The sequence below is a fragment of the Nyctibius grandis genome, chromosome 1 (genome assembly GCF_013368605.1).
Source record: "Nyctibius grandis isolate bNycGra1 chromosome 1, bNycGra1.pri, whole genome shotgun sequence".
Classification (NCBI taxonomy): domain Eukaryota; kingdom Metazoa; phylum Chordata; class Aves; order Nyctibiiformes; family Nyctibiidae; genus Nyctibius; species Nyctibius grandis.
The window spans coordinates 18,657,168-18,678,381 of record NC_090658.1 but is presented as its reverse complement, the minus strand read 5'-3'; the positions used below and the strand labels follow the sequence as shown (position 1 = coordinate 18,678,381).

At 48.0% G+C, this 21,214-nt stretch overlaps 1 protein-coding gene across 3 annotated transcripts in view; it reads left to right on the top strand.

Moving 5' to 3' along the window:
- GALNT14 (polypeptide N-acetylgalactosaminyltransferase 14) overlaps positions 1 to 20,185 on the top strand; it is a 109,776-nt gene extending 89,591 nt beyond the window's left edge. For 2 of the 3 annotated variants that reach the window (XM_068407318.1, XM_068407328.1), the window contains exons 10-15: positions 570 to 696; positions 3,334 to 3,426; positions 4,771 to 4,854; positions 6,037 to 6,181; positions 13,548 to 13,667; positions 18,784 to 20,185. In XM_068407318.1, coding sequence (XP_068263419.1) covers positions 570 to 696; positions 3,334 to 3,426; positions 4,771 to 4,854; positions 6,037 to 6,181; positions 13,548 to 13,667; positions 18,784 to 18,942 — 728 coding nt within the window. In that variant the 3' untranslated portion in view covers positions 18,943 to 20,185. The remainder of the gene's footprint in view (positions 1 to 569; positions 697 to 3,333; positions 3,427 to 4,770; positions 4,855 to 6,036; positions 6,182 to 13,547; positions 13,668 to 18,783) is intronic. The other variant, XM_068407339.1, reaches the window with a different exon arrangement.
- The last annotated feature ends 1,029 nt before the right edge of the window (positions 20,186 to 21,214 follow it).

Sequence of the window (21,214 nt, the reverse complement as noted above, 5' to 3'; positions counted from 1 at the left end):
CACCGCTGACCTTTGCTTGTGTGAAGGTGTGTGCCTTGTTGGTCCACAACATGGGCACTCACAGCCTGGAGTACATGCTGGGCAGGGTAAGCTCCTATCCATTTTGGGATAGGTGATGGATGCACAGCTCTCTGTTCATTTTGCAGAATCAATGGTGAATTAATAAAGATAATGACCATTGTAGTCATTAATAAAGAGAATTCATGGCCTCTCCTGGTGAACTTGACAGCCCTTTATAGGGAAGCGACTCTGAAACAGGCAGTGCAGAAGTAATTACGGGAGCACAAAACTTGGCAAGATGATTCTGCGATGTAAAGGGAGCTACTTACCGTCTCGCTCTTGCCATTGTGATAGCACCTGCTGTGCTCCAGGCAGGTTTCAAGTGCACTGACTTCAAACAGATGGCAAGAAGCTTTGAAATGCACCTTTAAGGGAGTTGTACCTAGGAAAGCCCCTGTGGTAATTGATTTACCCCAGTTAATGTGGCAGAGGATGAAGTGAGAGGTAACAGCGGGATCTTGCCTGCTCTAGGACAGAAAGACAAAATGCTGAAGCTGCTTTTCTTGTAGAAATCTCTTTCCGTGTGTGGATGTGTGGAGGGAGTCTGGAAATCATTCCCTGCAGCCGTGTTGGACACGTCTTCCGGAAGAAACATCCGTATGTCTTTCCAGAGGGAAATGCTAATACATACATTAAGTAAGTGTTTTGTACATGCTTAGTTTTTGTGAGGTGGAATAAGGTGCTGCCTTGTTGGGAGAGGGGAGCAGAAGAGATGGGGAGGAAAGTTTGTCTGGAAGATTTTGAAATATGCCTTGGCAGGAATCTCCTGAGCCAAAGAAAATCAAGCCAGTATGACTCTCCCATAGGATTTCTACAGTGTCGAGAATATGACAGAAATAGGACACTTATATGGTACCTTTCATCAGCACGGAAATGGAGGGATGGCCCCAGCATCTCCCTGAGCACTAGCTACCGTAACAGCAAATGGTTTAGACCCTAAGGTCGTCAGAACACATTTATAATGACCTGAAATCAGGCTGCCAGCAATGTCTGTCAGTACCCAGTGACCTTAGCTGAGGGCTGAGCATGTCTCAGCTGAACCAGAAAATTTGGTTCCCAGTGCCTCTCAGAGAGGGGAGCCGAGCAGCGTGCCGGAGCGGGCGGCTTTGCCTCCAGGCTGGTGCTGCCTCTCGAGCAGGGGCAGCAAGGGGCTGCATCTCGCTGGTGGGGACACTGAAGGAACTGCCAGGGTGTCTCAGCTGAAGGGGACCTGTCCCCACACTCAGGAACATAGACTGACTCAGGTACTGAAACAAAGACTGAAATGGGCTCAGATCCTGGAAACAGCAGACAAGGAAGGAGGCAGTCCAGAAGTGGGAACTGGCACGGGAAAGATGATGGGAGCAGCTAGTGAAGTCAAGAAGGATTTCCTCCTCTTTTAGAGCATGAGTCTGAAGGTTGCCCGTTAAGTAAATGACAGAGAAAAACACCGGGGGCACTTATACTTAATGCAGGGCTGTTTCTCAGCTAAACTGCATTTGTGTGTATTTACACACCAGGCATCCCTTTTACTGTGGCTTTCCCAGTGTTAGAAAGAGCCGACAACAGTATTTGTGAAGACCCAGCCGCCTGCAGCGGGGTTACCACTGACCCGGGCTCTCTGCAGCTCCCCACGCTCTGCATGAGACAAGGAACTGGGGGAGTGCAAATTACATCTCTTGGTTATAGCTAATATGCAATTTCTGGCCATGCAGCCTGTGAGGCAGGAAGGGGACCTTCTCCCTTGCTTCAGAAAGACAGCTGTGAGGGGCACAGGGCACTGCTGGCAGGAGGGGGCACAAATTTGAGAGTCATGAAGAGGGCTCTTGCTTTTAGTAGTGAACTAAGACCTCTACAGAACAGGCTGGGATGTGGCAGAATCTCCACTGTCAGAGTGGCTGCAAACGAGTGAAAAGGCAGCATCTGTGTTACATCACCTGCAGGAGGAGCACAGGGAGCTTGAATGGGTACCGCTCTTCTGGCTGCGTCCCAAGCACAGGAGCATGGGGACTTTGGGGAGGTCTGAATCAACATCCAGGTGTGAGCCTTGACATTTATCCTCATGTTTCTTATAAACCCGAATGAGATCAGGAAGCCAGAGAAACAAACCCTGCACGTGTGGGAAGATTAGATATAGATGTAGATGTAGACATTGTGAGTTCAGCATCTCTTGAGCAAGAGCACTTAGACTATTGCAGTGGCCTTAGAGAGAGAGGAAGAAGCACCATGAATCAGCAAGGGACTGAAGAGCCTTCTGGAGAAACATATCTGTAGGCATTAGGAGCTGGGATTTTATTAACCTTATGGTATCTATCAGCCTTAAACTTAATGTAGTGGTATATAGACTGTGAGGAGAAGCTGCTTCTGGCAACCTGATGCTGTGTGGTACCTCTGTTTAAACAGAGATGTCAACAAAAAATATCTCCACCTTTCTGCCAGATACTGATTTTTTTCCACACAGCCTCTTCTTCAGTGCAAGAGACAGCTCAGGCTCCAGTGTTGTGCTGGGTTCACATGCAGACTATCTCCTGTTCTGGCCATGTGGGACTTGGCTGGATCAGAGCCTGCCCTGTGGTACCCGCAGCCCAGTGGCAGATAGCAATAGTTTGGAGGCACTGGCCTGCCTTGGAGCAGGAGCTTGGAGGAATCCCCTGACCTGGGCAGGGATGGGCAGATAGGCATGAAGCAACAAAGCCATTTGCAAGGAGAGTTAGAGCCATCTGAAGTCAACAGAAGATTTCCTGAAGTTCATAAACCTTCTGCAGGCACCTTGCTGATGTGGAAGAATGACATTTATGATACAGCACTGTGGCCAGGATGGTTTCTCTTAAGTTTTGAATGCTGAGATTTGCCTCAGTGAAGTCCAGCGGTGCAAAGCAGGAGAGTCCATACAGGATTGACGCAAAGGAAATATTTGCCTTCAATCTTTGGCAAATTTTGCACCACTTTTCAGAGCTCCATCCCAGCCACTAAATAAAACCCCAGGCATGCCTGCCTGGGACGTAATGCTTAAGAGAAGCTTCAGTTCTGAGTCTGGTGGGTGCAAAGCATCCCGTTGAATTTGAAATGGTGAATTCTTCACCCAAGCTTTGGCCTGTTGTGTTTGGTCCCTGGAGCAATGGGGAGGAGTACCTTTTCTAGTAGTGAAGGGTGGGCTGGCTGAAAGGTGGTTTGGGTGAAGCCGAAGACCAAGCTGAGGATGAGAGGACAGAAGGATGGATTAGTCAATGCATTTTAGAAAATGTCACCTCGGAGGCTTTCTTGGTGTCACCTGTCTTTCGTTGCCTCCTTCAGAAACACCAAGCGCACAGCGGAGGTGTGGATGGACGAATTCAAGCAGTACTACTATGCGGCTCGTCCCGCAGCCCAAGGGAGGCCTTATGGAAAGTAAGTGTCTTTCTCTGCTGCCTGTGCCCTGCCTGTGCCCTGCCTGCTGCAGTGGGTGTTCACGGTGACGTCGCCCTGCTGCGGAAACCTGCCTGCATTGTTTCTGTAGTAATGCTCAATTAAATGGTAGGCAGATGCTATGAGCACAGCAACGAAACGTATAAACAGCTAGTTTATATGCTGTGCTAGTTTATCCTAGTGAGTGAACCGAATCAAGGTGGGGGAAAAACCCCGCTGCCTGTGTCCTGCCCTTGGCATTAAGTACAAGTACTTTTGGTCCCAGAGTGGAGTCTGGGGGGAAAAGTCCAGAGGTCTCGCTGACAGCTGAAGGGCAGGAAAATCGTCAAATATTGGGCCCGCTAAGGCTTTATTGGAAAGGAGTAAGTACTTTGTATTCAGGGAGTTTGCCATTCATTCTGTGAACAGTCAGAAATGCCTCCCTGTCAGAGGGACTATACAAATTTGTGTTAATTTCTCATTTTCATATGCTCTTCCTTTCCTTAGAAAGTTTTCTTTGGCCCACAGCGGGTTCCAAATCCAACCCCAGATTCCGTCTGGCTACTCTTCAATTTCTAAGATAAATAAATTGAAATCCTGGTGACTAACCTATTTCCACTGAATTCATACCCTCTTCCCATCCGTCAGCATGGACTGAAGTAACAGCTCTGTCCTGCTAAATATAGGAGGATGTAGAGAAGGTAGACTATGTGAAGGGAAGGCACTGGAGGCTTCCTGCTGCTCTGTAAATGCCACCTCATGACAGCTCCATGGGTAGGGGCTGGCCCAGAGGGGAGCTGGAGTTCAGAAAATGTCACTATGCAGCATGATCCCTCAGCAGAAATTTGACCCTGGTTAATGAAAGAAAGAAGTATTTCACCGTGTGATTAACTTCTGCTGACTTAAAGGTGTGTTTAGGTGCTCTTGTGAATCAAGGCCTTCTGTAGTCTGTAAACTAAGTAACTTATTATAGCATATATTAATTTCCTAGTACATTAATATATTAAATTAATGCTTATTGCATGTAGTGGATAGCATACATTTTTTTCACTAATTGTTTTTAAATGACTGTACTTTTCAATGAACCTTTCATCCACCAACCTTCAGACTCCTTGTTAAAATGGCAATATGTCGTCATGTCATCATGCCGTTTTATCAAGTGAGACCTCCAAAGAGACAGAGATCAAAATGACCGACCAAGCTCATGCAGAAGGTAGCAGAAAATAGAGCTGCTGATGCTCTTGTGTTTGCTCTATGTGCATATCTGTTGGGTTTCTCACAGCCTTCCTTTTTTGGGTCTCACCTTCATGATTTCCATTGTATCTCTACGACATTTTCTTCCCACAGTATCCAGAGCAGAGTGGAGTTGCGGAAAAGATTGAAATGCCACAGCTTCAAGTGGTACCTGGAAAACGTTTACCCCGAACTTCGGTACGGATGTGCGATTTCCACCTGCCTCTAGCAGGCCAGTGGGATGCCCCATCCCTCCTGCCCCACAGAGCTTTCCTCTGCCCCTCCAGTCCCCACACTCCCCCCCTGCCTCAGAGACACAGGCACCCTCTCCCTTGGGCTTCACAGAAGGGCATAGTGAATCTCGTGCTGGCTTTAAACACAGCTTGCTCACAGTGTGACGTGGTTCATTTGTGATCCTGCTTTCTCTAGTCTCTCTTATAGACTCCATGGCTCTTTGCTGCAGGGCTGGTGAGGGGCAAAGCACCAGTTATTTCTCTGAGCTCTTGGGGCTTCCTCAGGTATCCTCCTGCCCATGCTGCGGGACAAGTGGTATAGAGAAATAGCCAGTTTTCCCTACAAAAGTATCCCAAAGTGGAAAATCCACCATAGACTCTGGTGGGTTGTTTCAGTACTTAATGACTCTTGCTTACAAAAAAAGCACCTAATTTCCAGTCCTTTCACACTGTTCTGTGATACTCAAGACTGCTCTGTTGTAAAACCATACACTCTAGAAGTTTATGATGTGTATTCAGGTGGCTCTGCCTTACTCTTAGTCTAATGCTTTGCTTAATATGCACTTCCACAGCTGCTTTTGTGCAGATCCCTTTTAGTCACCAAAATTACTCCAGAAACCATTGCATCCAGTCCCTCAGTCACTATCAGGAGCTGTGCTCAGAAAGGGTGCAGAAATTTTGGAGATACCTCCAGGGATCTGCTGGTGCAATGGCTGAGTGCAGAATTACAGTGTGAAAATGATTTCTAGCTGTTTTCTTGCTTTTTTGCCATGTGTAGCATTGCGCAGCAGCATTCACAGGGAATGCCAGGGCTCTGTGGTGCTTTGTTATAAAGTTCCCTGCTCCTGTAAGCTGAAGGCTGACCTTCAGCCTGCTCACAGTCTATTCCTTACTCCTCTGTTTGCCCTGTTCAGTGTTATTTATTTTTTCCTTTTACAAAGGGCAGCCATCCATCTCTGAGTGCAGCTTCTGCAGCATCCCTGTCCATGTACTGCTCTCAGTGGTTCAGTATTGTAATAGATCTTGCCACTCTCATTTTCTGAAGGTGAAATTGTGCGGCTGCACCCTCCTTACCCCACTGATCCTCCCTTTGAGTACTCTGTGTGCCTGGGGGAGCAGGGATGTTGTTTTCATGGTGTTCCCGCAGGATTCCTGAGGAATCGCTCTATCAGACTGGGATGATCAGGCAAAGGCAGAGCTGCCTGGAGTCACACAAGTCTGAAGCCCAAGAGTTGCCCATCTTGGGCTTAAATCCTTGTATCAGCAGCAAAGGCACGGCAGCAACGGCACAGGTAAGATGTGTTGCCTATTCCCATGATGCTGACTGGAGAGAAGGCTCTGGGGCAGCTTCAAGGTGATTTCCTAAATTTGCTGAAGCTCTATTGGAGGATTACCCATCCTGCCAACGCCTTTCCTGAGGCAGCATGTAGTTAAACCCTGGTAAGTCCTCCTTACCTCGGTGGAGGCCCTGGGCAGCAGCAGGGACTGGTGCAGGAGCCACAGTACAGGGTGGACTGCTTATCTCTGTGCTAGCCTGCGCTGAGCACTTACTGCTGCTCAGGAACGCCACGCGCCGTTCATCTGCAGAGATCAGAGAAAAACAAAGAGAGCTATAATTTTCTTTCATCTTTCAGCCTTATTTCAAAATGCACCGAATTGCAATGGTATTTATAACTTCATAGCCTGCATTCTCTCAATATTAGATTGCCCATTAAACTAGTGAGAATTTAATGAGGATGATCTCATTTTTTTCGATCTTGTTTTTTTCAGTCTCACTGAGACGAGAAAAAAGCTGTGTGAATCAGTGTTCTCAAAAGCGTATTCTAGGAAATGTTAGAGCCAAGAGCAGGCACATGTGCCTTGCAGCGGAGTCACTGGAGCAAGACCCAGAAGACACGGCTTCAAAACCTGCCTTTGGTTCAGGCTCCCTTTGTGATTTTGGGCAAGTCAGTAAGTTCTCTCACTGTTCCCGTCTATAAAACAGGAAGGATAACAATCACTTGCTTCTTCGGGGTGCCGTGAAATACTTTAATAGGCACTGGTGTGCTTGCTTCCACTTGACTGTACATCCTTAGCCCTCATGGTTACACATTCAAACCAGGTAGCTATGAGTTTTAAAGGCCCAGCCTGGAGATGCTGCTGAAAACGTTTCTAGTTTGTATGTGCAAATGAAGCACATCATGATGTGCCTCTCTTCCACATGCAGTTGCATGCCTGCCTTCAGTCAGGAAAACAATATCAGCTTCACAGTCTGGTAAAAGCAACAATGACTACTTGGAATTTTAGTCAGTTCAAAAAAATATAGTGAATATAACTGCAAATACCGCATCGTTACAGTTCTTATGGTTTAACTGGTTTCCAGGTTTCAGAATTCTTTTTCTTTCTTCCACTGCTACATGGACTATTTACACAAACAGCAAGAGAAGCGAACTGATGAGAGCAGGTCATCATGTTTTGCAGGGTCAACTCTGCTGAAGGAAAAAAAGATATTTTAGTGACAATTGCAACTTTCAAAGAATTGGATGTTTTTTAAAAAATCTGGGAAAATCAGAATGGAAAATGCTGCTGCAAGCTGGCATTTCAAAATGAAATGACATTGGTCTTTCTGAAATATCAGTTTGATGTGATATTTTAAAATGAGAAATGTCATGCCAGCAAGTTGGATTGTTTCATTCCCGTCAAACACAGTTTGTTTTGACATTTCTGTGCAGTAAATTTTTGGAATCTTTCGTGCCACAAACTTTTTATCTTCCCATTCTGATGCCGCAGCAGTTTGCAATAAGTCAACACTTCCCACTGGATGGCAACTCTATTTGTTGTGCACATCCGGGACTAACTCTGCAGGGGAACAGAAAAACGCACTACAAGCAGATTGCTGAATAGCTACATGCAATCCACAGGCAGGAATAGAGAAAAACCTTTTCCTTTTATCTTTCTTCATCTTTCTAGGATAGTTCTCTGTTACTTATACCCATGGAGAATATTTCAGATGAAAGCAGAATATTTACATTTTAATTGTGAATAGAAACTTATGTTTTAATTACAAAATTGTTACAAGACTACCTGAACTTGTGGATGACGTGGGGGTTATAGTCACCAGGCTGTGTAGGATAGATTATGCAGCAGTCCTGAATGCTACTAAGTTTTGTGTTTGGTATACCAGAACAGAGCAATAATCTTCACTGTTAACATACTGAAGTCACAGCTTCTTTACCCTAAGCTTCATTATTTGAAAAATAGGCTTAGCTAAATCAAAACTCTGCTTTCCTGGCATTCAGTAAATACTAGGAAATATTCTGGCCATCCAGATCCTTTATTATCAGTGTTAGCAGCATTAATTTTGTTGCTTGATTGCCCTTCTGTGGCTGTCTCCCTACTAGGCTCCCCAAACCCTTTACCAACATTACATGCATGAAATCCTGGGAGCAGCTGTGAGAAGATCTGAGCTGTCATACATGACCGTGGTTTGAGGAGAGAGGAACAGGAGCTGTTAGATGGCAATCAATTGCTCTTTATTTTAGTTTTTTCTATCATCTGTAGTGCAGGGGGAGGGTATTGGGAGCCCTCTGGCCACATCCATAGTTTGGGTAGATTGAGAAGAGTACTCCGACCGTTGTGAAATCAGATTTACACCCTTAAAAGACCTCACACACCCTCCCTGGTGTCTATGAATGAATTACTAAAAGACACACTGAGGCACAAGAAGACCCCTCATCTTTGTGTAGGAGAGCTCTGCCTTCTCATCCCTGGGATCCATCCAGCCCTTTCCTCTCCAAAAGGTCTGGTAGCAGTCAGGGCAGGCTCTGTCCCCTGGGGTGGCTCTCAGAGGGACCTGCTCTTGAGATAGTGACTTGCAGAGAGATCTTCCTGCAGTGCTGCTAATCCCCAGGGCACAGTGGGCTCTACCTGCACTCCTGCTCACCGGAGCCTTGGTACTCTATGTCTTGTTGTATCTCATTTGCTAGATGAACTGATTGATTTAGTTTGTCACAAGAGAAATGCATCTGATGGAAAATAATTGATCATCATTTTGTCCTAGTCTACCTGATGAAGATGTGAGTAGTTGGTTATTTTTCAGACTAAGTGTCAGTTGATGGTCCGTACATCTTTGGAATAGACATCTGACTCTGGGATTTATGTAAAACATTAGCAGTTCCAGGAAACCTGACATACTTCAGATAAAAAAGCAGAAGACATTTTGGCCTGGATACTCACACACATGTAAGCAGTAGCCACAAGATGAATGTAAAGTTAGTCATCTCCTAGACAAGTGAGGAAACAGTGGGAAGGTTGCAGCATGCATTTCGCAGGCCTGCACCCCAAAATATCTGGGCCTTGGAGCTGAGTGGCTGCCATTACATTTGGGTGGCATGTCCTTAACTCTTATTGTGAAGGAAATGCAATGTGATAATCTGCCTGATGTGGCATTGAAGCTTACCCCTGTTGGCTTGAGGACCTCTCTGGGCTGACTAGATCTGTACTTTATTTGGAGAACATTTAGCATCTATCCAAACTAACCTGACAGCGCCCCTCCTGAGACATCTCAACCATAAAAATTCTGACCTTGCTCCCTTCAAACGTTGTTTGTTCTTCTCCTCCATGGGCATGTTCTGCCCCAGCTGTAGGCCAGCTGGAGCTGGGGGAGCCAGGCTGAGCCAGCAGAGCAGAGGGGCTGGCTGGCAGCAGTGTCACCTCCGCACCCGGGCTGCCATGGGCACCTTCTGCATTTTGCTTTCCCTTTCCCGAGGCGAGTGTAAGAGCTAGTTGCATCCCAGGGCCTTTTGATGAGTGAAGCACTTTGGTATCCTTAGGTGACCCATGCAGTTGCATGCCCTGGGAAATCCTTCCCTGTGATTTTAAAAAGATAACAGCTGAGGGCTGAGGTTGTTCCCAGCTTCTTCAGAAACATTTTTCTCTAGCTGCTACCCTAGCTTTAGGGTACAGCTGACCTCTTGCTCTGCAGCAGAGCATGTACAGCTCTGTCACGTAACGCTGAGCTCCCATGGGGCTGCTCCTTGCTAGGCTGAGGGGCTCTTTTCTCCTTCTGCCAGCCAGGATATGCCAAGCCAAAGGTCACATTTTAAAATAATTTCCTCAGTTCACAATGATGCTGAGTAGTAGTGACAGATGCCTGCTCAAATGATGCTCAACCCTTGAAAAATAGTCGCAAGCCTCAGATGGGGGCTAGCGTTATCCCAGGCTTTGGAGGAGGGGGCTCGGTGGTTGTGGTGTGCAGCTAGTAGCTCTGCTGTCCCAGTCCACCCTTTTGATCCTTGCTCTACCACCACTTCATCGGGAGCTGCTTTGTCTTTGAAAAGGCAGGAAATCTTGATCTCAGTTTCACACCCTGTGTCTGCTTTTCCTTGGTGCCAGGGGTCAGCTCTCAACCTCATTGGCATCACTTCAGGCCACTCTGCAGCCCTGAAGCTGTATTAGCTCCTTGAAGGTCTCCCTTCTTAGGAGTAGCCTGGGCTGCCCCATTCACCACAGCCCCCCGGGCTGCGAAGCTCTGCTGTTGTTTCTGCTGTGCTGGCCACGTGAGTGCCAGTGAGTGCCAGGGTTTAGAAGATAAAGTAGTTTCTCATAAGGGAAAAAAAAGCAGGAATTTTCATCCTGACTGATACAAATAAGGGAAGAGATGGGGTAAGATAAAAATTTCCATGGCAATTTGCCTGTATTTTAACTCAAAGCTTTTAATGTATTCTGTGGTGTTCAAGTGACCTTTTTTTTTTCCCCCCAGAATTTCTTCATTTTCTGCATCATTTTCTCTGGCTTTCATCTAGGGCTGAAAAGAGACAAGACATTATTAGAACTGGATAAAACATTTTCAACAGAACTGGCTTCCATAAAAAGCCATTCTGCCAACGTAGAAGAGCTGTGTGAAAACCTGTCAGTTTAGATAAAGACAGTAGCAGGACAGCCCTGGGGGCAAGAGGGAAGGATCCAATGTCAGCTATCAAACTGACGCATATATCTAGCTCTGTAGGCCTCACTTCTCATGGTGAAGAACAGCTTAGGAGAGATGGTTACCACCACCCTGTCTATCCCATGGCACTTTGCTGAGTGAGAGGGTGGTCCTGCTTTGAGAGGATGTGAATAACAGGAAGGCTTGAACAGACCCTGGCCTGGAAAAAAAAAAAAAGCATGGAGAACTTCTGGGAGCAGCAGTCCTCCATGAAGTGCCTCAGTGAATCAAGGAGGTTAAGAGGTCACGAAGTCCCACTCCCTGAGTTAGCTGGGGGATCCAACATATACAAGAGTTGCAGGATTAGCTTGCGGCTGCTGAGGAGCCTTATGGGTGCAGCTCAGGCCTTGTCTTGAGCTAAAATGACAAACAATTGGTTAAAAATGTAAAGCAGGTTTTCAAAGCAGCTTGTAGCGCAGTGCGGGTGCAGAGAACAGGTGGTTGGAGCTTGCCCTGTAGGGCTTGGCTCTTCACAGATGCAGGACTAATTTGGCACCTGATTTCCCAGGCTGGTAGTTTACACAGAAGCTGACAGTGTGCGTGGTTGGGATGTCTGGAACATGTTCACTGCAGGATCAGGTAAACTCTGCTCCGTCTGACAAAGAAGAAGTAGTTGCCAGAAGGCCCTTTGAGCGCAGACTGCGGCTTGGAAAATTAATGCTTGTTATGTGCCGAAATCCTGGACAAGTCTCGCTGAGGAGCCTGTGGGCAGGCTGTTTGGAAAGCCAGGTCTGATTTCCATTAGCTGGTGGGGAGTAGTAGGCTAAGAAATGTGGGGTGTGAGGATCACAGTGTGAAGTCCTTGTGGATCTGGGTCTGCTGTGCAAAAGCGTGTTTTCCCTTCCAGGTGGCTAAGAACCTGAATGAAGGGGGATTTATGTTCCCAGGAATTAAATGCCTGTAGCTGTCTGTTTTGAAGTCAAGGAGGGGAGTTAAAGCTGCTGACGGTGACAAATACCAGAAGGGTGGAAGCGTTTCCCTGCTCTAATAACTCATGCTAATGCAACCTAAAGCCTCCACCGCTCAAAGTCAGGGGGAGCTGCAGGCGTCCCAGCTTTGAGATTAGGGGCAGCCATTCTTCACTTCCCTTCTGGCACTCAGAAAGGGTTGCAATCTCCCAGGAGCACCTTTTACCCTTCATTTTTCCAGACCCAGCCTAAACTGCCACGTGTCTGAGCGCTGCCTTCCCCTCCATTGCCAACACCCCTGCTCACTCCACTCCTTCCAGAGTTGTGGCTCCTCCGTATCTGAGCTCTTAACTGTTTTGCTTGCATTCTGCACCTTTTCTTTCACAGCAGCTTTTTCTCATAGCCTCTATCCTGTCAAAGCATTTGCCTTGACTCTTGGAGCCTACTGCAGAAACCCTCTTGCTCCCTGGCCTTGCTCTCGCCAGCATGGTTATTGCCCTCTGCTAGCTTCCTCTGGCAGGAAGCCAGCCTCCTGTTTGTCCTCCAGCCCTGCTCACCTGCCCTGCCATGGCTCAGCAACCCCCTTTGCATTTGCTCCCACTGCTGCTCACCTGACTGCTATCTCAGACCTGTTTACACAGTAGGAGTTGGTCCTGCTTTGCACCCTGGCTAGAGGCCCTCAGAAACCCCTTCAAGCCCTAATTTTAAAGTTAATACTCTCACTAAGTTACAAGTAAAAAAACTTGTTCCAGAATTCACTCTCTGGGGTCATGCAAAAGCATGGTTTGTGGTTTCCCATAAACCAAAGCAGCTCTTGTCTGCTTGTGTCCACGCACAAATAGCAGGGCGATGTCCCTGCCTGCACAGTCTTAGATCCTCAGGGGGTGCTCTTGGGTAATGTGACCACAGGTGAATGACAGAAAACGTTCAACTGGAATAAACATTGGCATAAACTTCTGTGAAATACTACTGGGCTAAGCAGTGTATCTGTACATACATGATGCTTTGTCCAGTACATTTGGAAGTCCTGATCAAACTTTCGGCCTCTTCTCTTTTTCTCCCAAGAAAAACATCCATGGGTGGAAAAGATGATAATCCCAGAGAGATTTACACAAGACATAGAGTCTCTTCTCCCCCAAAGTTTATTTCTTGGGCTGAGGAGCTGATAAAGAGCAGGTGAACATGAAAAGCAGCATGAGAAAAAACACTCCAGGACAGCCCAGGGGAGCAGGAATAGTAGTGGTCATAGCAAACCAGTAAAGTAAACGTTTGGAGTTCGGTCACACTCCTTTGATATAAAGGGGAGCTTTACCCCTGATTTTTGTGATATTTGGGAACAGAATCCCGGGAATTGCAAACATTTGCTATATATCACCTCCTCTCTCCTGCTGCTAGTCACAAAGCATTTCTGCTGCTCTTCCTTGGAAAAAGAGGATTGCATATTGTGTGGTTGCACATTTCTGCCTCTTTTGCCATTTTTCCATCCCCCTGTTCCCCAACCACAGCCCAGTTCTGGATATGAAATCCTTTGCCTTGTGAACCATTTTCTTCCAGCAGCTTTTGTAGACATTTTCTGTGGTACATATAGTCCCCCAATGACAACTGGAGTTTTGGGGATTCTTGAAACATTCTAGTGACCTGTCCTGGTACCTCTTGAAGTCAATGAGATTTGTGCTTGGTTTCTGAGGGGGCAGGATCCAAGCCAAAGTGTTTGCTTTCCAGGTAGAAGAATACCAAGAATCAGCCCTGATCTCTCACCTCCTTTCTTTTTCTTCCTCTTTGCAGGAATGGACATACACATACAACCACCAAGTCCGCCAGCAGCAGCTGTGCTTGTCTGTGTACACCCTCTTCCCTGGTTCCCAGGTGCTGCTGTCACCTTGCAAAGAAGGTGACAACAAGCAGGTGAGCCTTTTCATTGATCCTCCATTTTCTTTGAGGTTCCCTTTCTTTCAGCATAGTATTACTGCACATCAAATGGCCCGTGTGCTCTGACTTCCTCTGGGAAGGACAGCCTATCTGGGAGTACAGACTTTGGCCTGTTTGACCCTTTGCCTCTTAAATGAGTGTGTTGATAAGGGTGTCTATTAGTGTGGGTGGTGATCTGGATATTTATCGCAGAAGTCAAACCAAAAACGGCAATTTAGTTCACACGAGCTGCCAGTCAGCCAGCAGATGCTAACATTTCTCTGCATTAATCATCGAGCTGGCATTTGAACCAGTGACCTGGGGAAAAAGCTGTTTGTAATATATTATCTTCCTGAAGCCAGGCAGAGGCTGAGTTTAAGTGAGTGTGCTTCTGATCACAGAATCACAGAATGTTAGGGATTGGAAGGGACCTCGAAAGATCATCTAGTCCAATCCCCCTGCTGGACCAGGATTACCTAGACCATATCACACAGGAACGCGTCCAGGCGGGTTTTGAATGTCTCCAGAGAAGGAGACTCCACAACCTCTCTGGGCAGCCTGTTCCAGTGTTTGGTCACCCTCACCGTAAAGAAGTTTTTCCTCATATTTATGCGGAACCTCCTGTGTTCCAGCTTGCACCCATTGCCCCTTGTCCTGTCAAGGGATGTCACTGAGAAGAGCCTGGCTCCATCCTCATGACACTTGCCCTTTACATATTTATAAACATTAATGAGGTCACCCCTCAGTCTCCTCTTCTCTAAGCTAAAGAGACCCAGCTCCCTCAGCCTCTCCTCATAAGGGAGATGTTCCACTCCCTTAATCATCTTCGTGGCTCTGCGCTGGACTCTCTCTAGCAGTTCCCTGTCCTTCTTGAACTGAGGGGCCCAGAACTGGACACAATACTCCAGATGCGGCCTCACCAGGGCAGAGTAGAGGGGGAGGAGAACCTCTCTTGACCTGCTAACCACACCCCTTCTAATACACCCCAGGATGCCATTGGCCTTCTTGGCTACAAGGGCACATTGCTGGCTCATGGTCATCCTGCTGTCCACTAGGACCCCCAGGTCCCTTTCCCCTACGCTGCTCTCCAACAGGTCTGTCCCCAACTTGTACTCATACATGGGGTTGTTCTTGCCCAGATGCAGGACTCTACACTTGCCCTTGTTATATTTCATTAAATTTCTCCACGCCCAACTCTCCAGCCTGTCTAGGTCTCTCTGAATGGCTGCGCAGCCTTCCGGTGTGTCAGCCACTCCTCCCAGTTTTGTGTCATCAGCGAACTTGCTGACAGTGCACTCTATTCCCTCATCCAAGTCATTAATGAATATATTGAATAGTACTGGTCCCAGTACCGACCCTTGAGGGACTCCACTAGATACAGGCCTCCAACTAGACTCTGCCCCATTGACCACCACTCTCTGGCTTCTTTCCTTCAGCCAGTTCACAATCCACCTCACTACCCGATCATCCAGACCACACTTCCTCAGTTTAGCTGCGAGGATGGTGTGGGAGACCGTGTCAAACGCTTTACTGAAATCAAGATAGACCACATCCACTGCTTTACCATCATCTATCCACCAGGTTATGTCCTCATAAAAGGCTATCAAGTTGGTTGAGCATGACTTCCCGTTGGTGAAGCCATGCTGAGTGCCCCTAATGATCCCCCTATCCTTGATGTGCCTAGAGACAGCACCAAGAACAAGTTGTTCCATCACCTTTCCAGGGATGGAGGTGAGGCTGACCGGTCTATAGTTCCCCGGGTCCTCCTTCTTGCCCTTTTTGAAGACTGGAGTGACATTCGCTTTCCTCCAGTCCTCAGGCACGTCTCCTGTTGCCCACGACTTAGCAAAGATGATGCAGAGTGGCCTAGCAATGACTTCCGCCAGCTCCCTCAGCACCCGCGGGTGCATCCCATTAGGGCCCATGGATTTATGGACGTCCAGGTTGCTTAATTGGTCCCTGACCCAGCCCTCATCAACCAAGACAGATTCCTCCTCTATCCTGACTTCTTCTGAGGCCTCAGGGGTCCGGGGCTGCTCAGGACAGCCTCCAGCAGTATAGACAGAGGCAAAGAAGCCATTCAGTAACTCCGCCTTCTTTTTATCCTCTGTCTCCAGGGCCCCCACCTCATTCATCAGTGGGCCTACATTGCCTCTAGTGTTGGCTTTACCTGCAATGTATTTGAAGAAGCCCTTTCTGTTGTCCTTGACCTCTCTTGCAAGGTTTAATTCCAAGGAGGCCTTAGCTTTCCTAGTTGCCTCCCTACATCCTCTGACAACAGACTTATATTCCTCCCAAGTGGCCAGCCCCTCCTTCCATGATCTGTACACCCTCTTCTTCCACTTGAGTTTGCCCAGCAGTTCCCTGTTTAACCATGCAGGTCTCCTGGTACCCTTCCTTGACTTCCTGCCTGCTGGGATGCTCTATCTTGAGCTCGGAAGAAGCAGTCCTTGAATGCTAACCAACTATCTTGAGCCCCCTTACCTTCTAGTACCCTGTCCCATGGGATTTCCCCTAGCAATTGCTTGAAAAGGCCAAAGTTGGCCGTACTGAAGTCCAGGGTTGTGATTCTGCTAGCTATTCTGTTCCTGCCACATGAGATCCTGAACTCTACCATTTCATGGTCACTACAACCAAGCCTGCCCTCAACCTTCACCGCTTCAACCAGACCCTCCTTGTTAGTGAGGATAAGATCCAGCAGCGCTCCTCTCCTAGTTGGCTCATCCACCATTTGCATCAGAAAGTTATCATCAATGCACTGGAGGAACCTCCTGGACTGAGGATGGCTGGCTGAGTAGGCCTCCCAGCAAATATCAGGGTAGTTGAAATCCCCTATGACAACCAGATGCTGTAATTGCGAGACTGCTCTCAGCTGCCTGTAGAAGGCCTCATCACCCTCCTCATCCTGATCCGGTGGCCTGTAATAGACACCCACAACAGTATCACCCCTGCCAGCCTGCCCCTTAATTCGCACCCACAAACTCTCAACTCGCTCCTGATCCGCCTCTGGACAGAACTCAGTACATTCTAGCTGCTCACTCGCATAAAGAGCAACTCCACCACCTCTCCTTAGTGGCCTGTCTTTCCTGAACAGGACATAGCCATCCATGACCACATTCCAGTCATGCGAGGTGTCCCACCAAGTCTCTGTAATTGCCACTAGATCATAGCCCCCCGACCGAACACGGATTTCCAACTCCTCCTGTTTATTCCCCATGCTGCGTGCATTGGTGTACAGGCATTTCAGGGAGCGAGCTGAGCACACCGATTTCACCCCAGGGGGATGGGAGGCCTCCTGGTCTACCTCAACACTAGAGCGTTGCCCCAGTGGTGCAAGCCCAGCTACTACCCCATCCCCCTTCGAATCTAGTTAAAAGCTCTCTGAATGAGCCCTGCTAATTCCTGTCCCAGAACCCTTTTCCCCCTGCGACATAAACCTTTCCCATGTATTACGGTCACGCCTGGTGTCTTATAAAACCAGCCATTATCAAAGAACCCAAAGCCCTGCCTGTAGCACCAGTCTCGTAGCCAGGCATTTATAGAGAGAATCCTATTATTCCATCCCACGTCATCACCTGAAAAATGGAAGGAGGGAGGAGAAAACAACTTGTGCCCCAGACTCTTTCACCAGCCGTCCTAGGGCCTTGTAGTCTTTCTTCATCCCCCTCAGACTATGGGATGCAACTTCTTCCCCACCTGTCTGGAAGATCAGCAGGGGGTAGTAGTCTGTGGCCTTCACCAGGTTGGGGAGTTGCCTGGTGATATCCCTGATTCGGGCTCCAGGCAGACTGCAGACCTCCCTGTGATGGGGGTCAGCTCTGCATATTGGGCCCTCAGTTCCCTTTAGGAAGGAGTCTCCAACCACTAAAACTCTTCTCTTCTTCCTTGTGGAGGAGGTAGCTATACGCCTGTCAGGTTTTTCTGACTGTGGTGGGACCTCTGATATAGGTTGCCTCTCCACCACATCCCCATTGGACCGGCTGTATTCCACTAGGGCTTCATATCTATTTCTCAGAGGCACCTGTGGAGGCAAGGTAGGCAAGGAGGGCACTCGCCTTTTGCCACGGCCACAGACTTGCCTCCACTCATTCCTTTCCTCTAGGTTATTGTTTTCCACCTGAGAGGGGCAGAGTACAGGGGTCCCTCGATCCTGGGAGCTCTCTGGCAGGTGCTCCCATTTTTGTTGCAGGGAGGACAGAGCCTGGCTCCACTAGTCTATCTCCATTTCAGCCTCCCGAATGCTCCTAAGCCTTTCTACTTCGGCTTGAAGCCTTTCAACCTGGCTTTGCAGCTGTGCCGCTCGGCCGAGCAGATCCATCTACTTGCTCACAGCGCACACAGCCCCCTGTCACCACAGAGATGCTGTAGCATTCCCTGCAGCCTGCAACCTGCACCATTGCCTCCTTCCGTGGGAGCCCTGTCTGGGTTCCCACATCCATTTTGGTCTTCTTCCGCCGGGTGGAGACCATTGTTCTTTCACTGAGCTGGGAAATACCTGTTGGTGACACCCCTGGTTCACAGCTCCTTGGCGCCTTCACAGCTTGGCTGGTTCACAGCTCCTTGGCACCTTCCTCGCCTTGTGCACTGGGAGGGAGTCAGCGCCCTCCCCAACGAGCTGCAAACGGCTGTGACCTCCCCCACCCTGGGACACACCCAGTCACTGCTGACTCCCCCTCTCCCCTCTGGGCAGGGTCCCTGCCCACCCAGAGGCTCTTTATCACCCGATCAACAGGGGGTGGTGCTACGCCCCCCCCCCTCCTGATTTGTTGCCGGGAACTTCCGGGTCCAGGGGGAAGCAGCTCGGGGCTGCTGCTCGGGGGGCCCTAAGTGTGAAAACCGCCTGGTACAGCCCGATCTCGCCCTCGCCCCGCACTGACCTCAGTTGCTGTCGCTGCTGCCGCCGCTGCCGCTGCTGCCGCTGTTGCCGACTGGGATGAAATGCTCAGCATGTGCTCTTCTGGGTGTGGGCTGGGGGACCCTGTACTTCCCAGCGTCAGGCTGCGAAGGCTTAGTGATGACTGTCCTCTTGATGCTGGAACAGTATAGTAAAAGCATCATGAGGAGGAAGCTTGTTCACCCCTGTGTCTCCTCTCATGTGTTTATCTCTCCTCAGCGATGGGGTAAAGTTGGGTCACACATTGAACACATAGCTTCACGCTTCTGTTTGGACACTGAGACAATTGGGGACACGAATGAGAGCACCAAAGAGCTTGTCATCAACCCTTGTGAGAGCACAGCCATGAGTCAGCGCTGGGACATGGTGATGTCTTGACCTGCTTTGAGGACTTACACAGCGGGGATGGGCACTGAGATGTTGCTACACGCAGCCAAGATGCACCAGATGGAGCTCAAATGCAAAACCATTGTGAGGGTCCTTGTGTATTATGGGACAGGAGAAGAATCATTCAAATAAAAATAAGGACAAGGCGCTCCAAGTTGAACAACGGATGTTGTCTGCAAGGCATGTAGTCGTTACTGGCCTGTTGGCGGTCATACATTCAAAGGGAAGGGATGGCAAAAAAACAAACTTGAAATGTTATAGAGGGATACTGGGGCTCCTGCAGTGGGCCCTACAGAAGTTTGGTGTGTGCAGTATTTATTAATCTCTATGGAAACACAGGTAGGAGAGCCTTGGAGACCAAAAGGAAACTTGAACTCAGCAAAGCAAGCATCTGAATAGCTTTTGGGGGGTGAGGCAGGTGTGCAAGGAGAGATGTGCCAAGGGATGCTAAGAAACGTCACCTGGGATCAAGTGGAAGACACTTAATTATCTTTGCACTTTTCATTGCTATGGATGAGTTTGTCTTCTGCAGACAGCGCGGGTGGAGCCATGTTGCAGGTTCAAATTTGTATCTATCTGATCCACATACATGCCCTGTATACAGAGGCAGGGCAGTCATTTATGGCTGTGGCCAGGATCAAACCAGCAAGTAATGGGGGAGTTCTGGTATGTGCTAACTGCACATGGGGGTTGTTGAGTCTCCAAAGCCCAAACAAACAGAGGATTCAGTGTGTAAGATTAAAGGATACAAACCTCTGTGAAGCTGGGAGGAAGGGCAGTAACATGATTATTTTTCCTCTCTGAAGGCCATGGGTGAGCCTCGGTCACTGAAAACTCCCTTATAATCTCACTATGTGTCTCACTGCTTCAGATCTGGAATAAGTCAAAATTTTCACTTTTCTTCCATAAAAGTAATATTTTTGGTAATTGAAGGTAATTGTGTCATATTTGTGTTTCCCAATTTACTGGCTACAGAACAGAGAACTCCCATGAAGTGCTGCTCCCAAAGGAACGGAGGAGGTAATTAAAACTAGAGACTGCTCTGAGAGAGGAAAAGGGTTATTGCCTGGTTTTGCATCCCAGGTATCTTGTAGCCCAAGATGTGAAGTACTGAAGAAAAGGTTTGGGATTCCCCCAGTCACACCTGTGAGCAGGGAACCGTGGGTCACAAAGTACTTCTCTCCCAAAGTCATTTAGTGTAGGCAGACTTGGCACAAATGATTTCTTCAGGTTTTGGAAAGAAGTCATTAACCCAGAGGTCATGTCAGGTGCAATAGCTGTGGGACTGAGGTGACTGCCAAAGGAGAATAGGACAGAAGACCTCAGAAGAGATCTTAGGAATAGAGAGAACTGAAAAGTCCTTTTCTAGCCTGTCCCTTAGAGCAGCTCCCACTACAGCAACAGGTAATAGGCAGTGAATCACTAAGAGCTGCACACACAGCTCTTGTGTATTAACAAATCTTGAAGAAAACTTTTGCAAGACCGTCAATGTGACTTGAAAAAAATACAGTTTATGTCTCTCAGAATGGTAGGGTTTAATGAAAATCCTATCCTTTGTTCCCTGCGCTGCAAACTGTAGGTAAAATACCACAAGCTTTGAGCCTTCAAGTGCTCTCAGCATCCCTTCTTGAATATATTGTTGGCTTTCAGGATTTTACTGCCTCAGTTTCTCCTCCCTCAGTGCTGGGAGAAAGCCGTATGTGTAAATCTCCCCAGCTTTAGAGGCAGAACCAGTATAACTTTATTTACAAAAGGTTGCAGGGTATAAATGCTTTCCCTGTGCTGCAGTGATTACTAACCTAATCAAGCTCCCTTGGTGCAAACCTCGAGGGCTTCTGTTATGAAAGGGCTGGAGCAAGCTGTCATTTCATGGTGGGAGATGACATTGTTTCCGTGTCACCACTTTGTGCAGGAAACAAAGGGAAGCACTTAAAATGGAATGGATCCACTTCACAAAGAAGGGTGGTGACCTTGGGCTCCTTCTACTTAATGTGAAATATCGCACCTACTTTTCACACTGGTGATGACAAGCAAATGGTAATAATTCCCTGTCTAGTGCTCACATGGGAAAGCAGCTCCCAAGAGCCTGAAGCTTAACCTGTTCACACCTGTACTGTGCTTGCAGCCTGGGACTGCCCAGGCACTTCAATTCTGAAAATTCAAATAGCCAAACAATCAGTTTTGAAGTCCAGCACCTGGCAGGTACACTCTGACCAGGACCTCAGACCTATCGAGCTTTATTATTTTCCACTTAAGCCAAAAA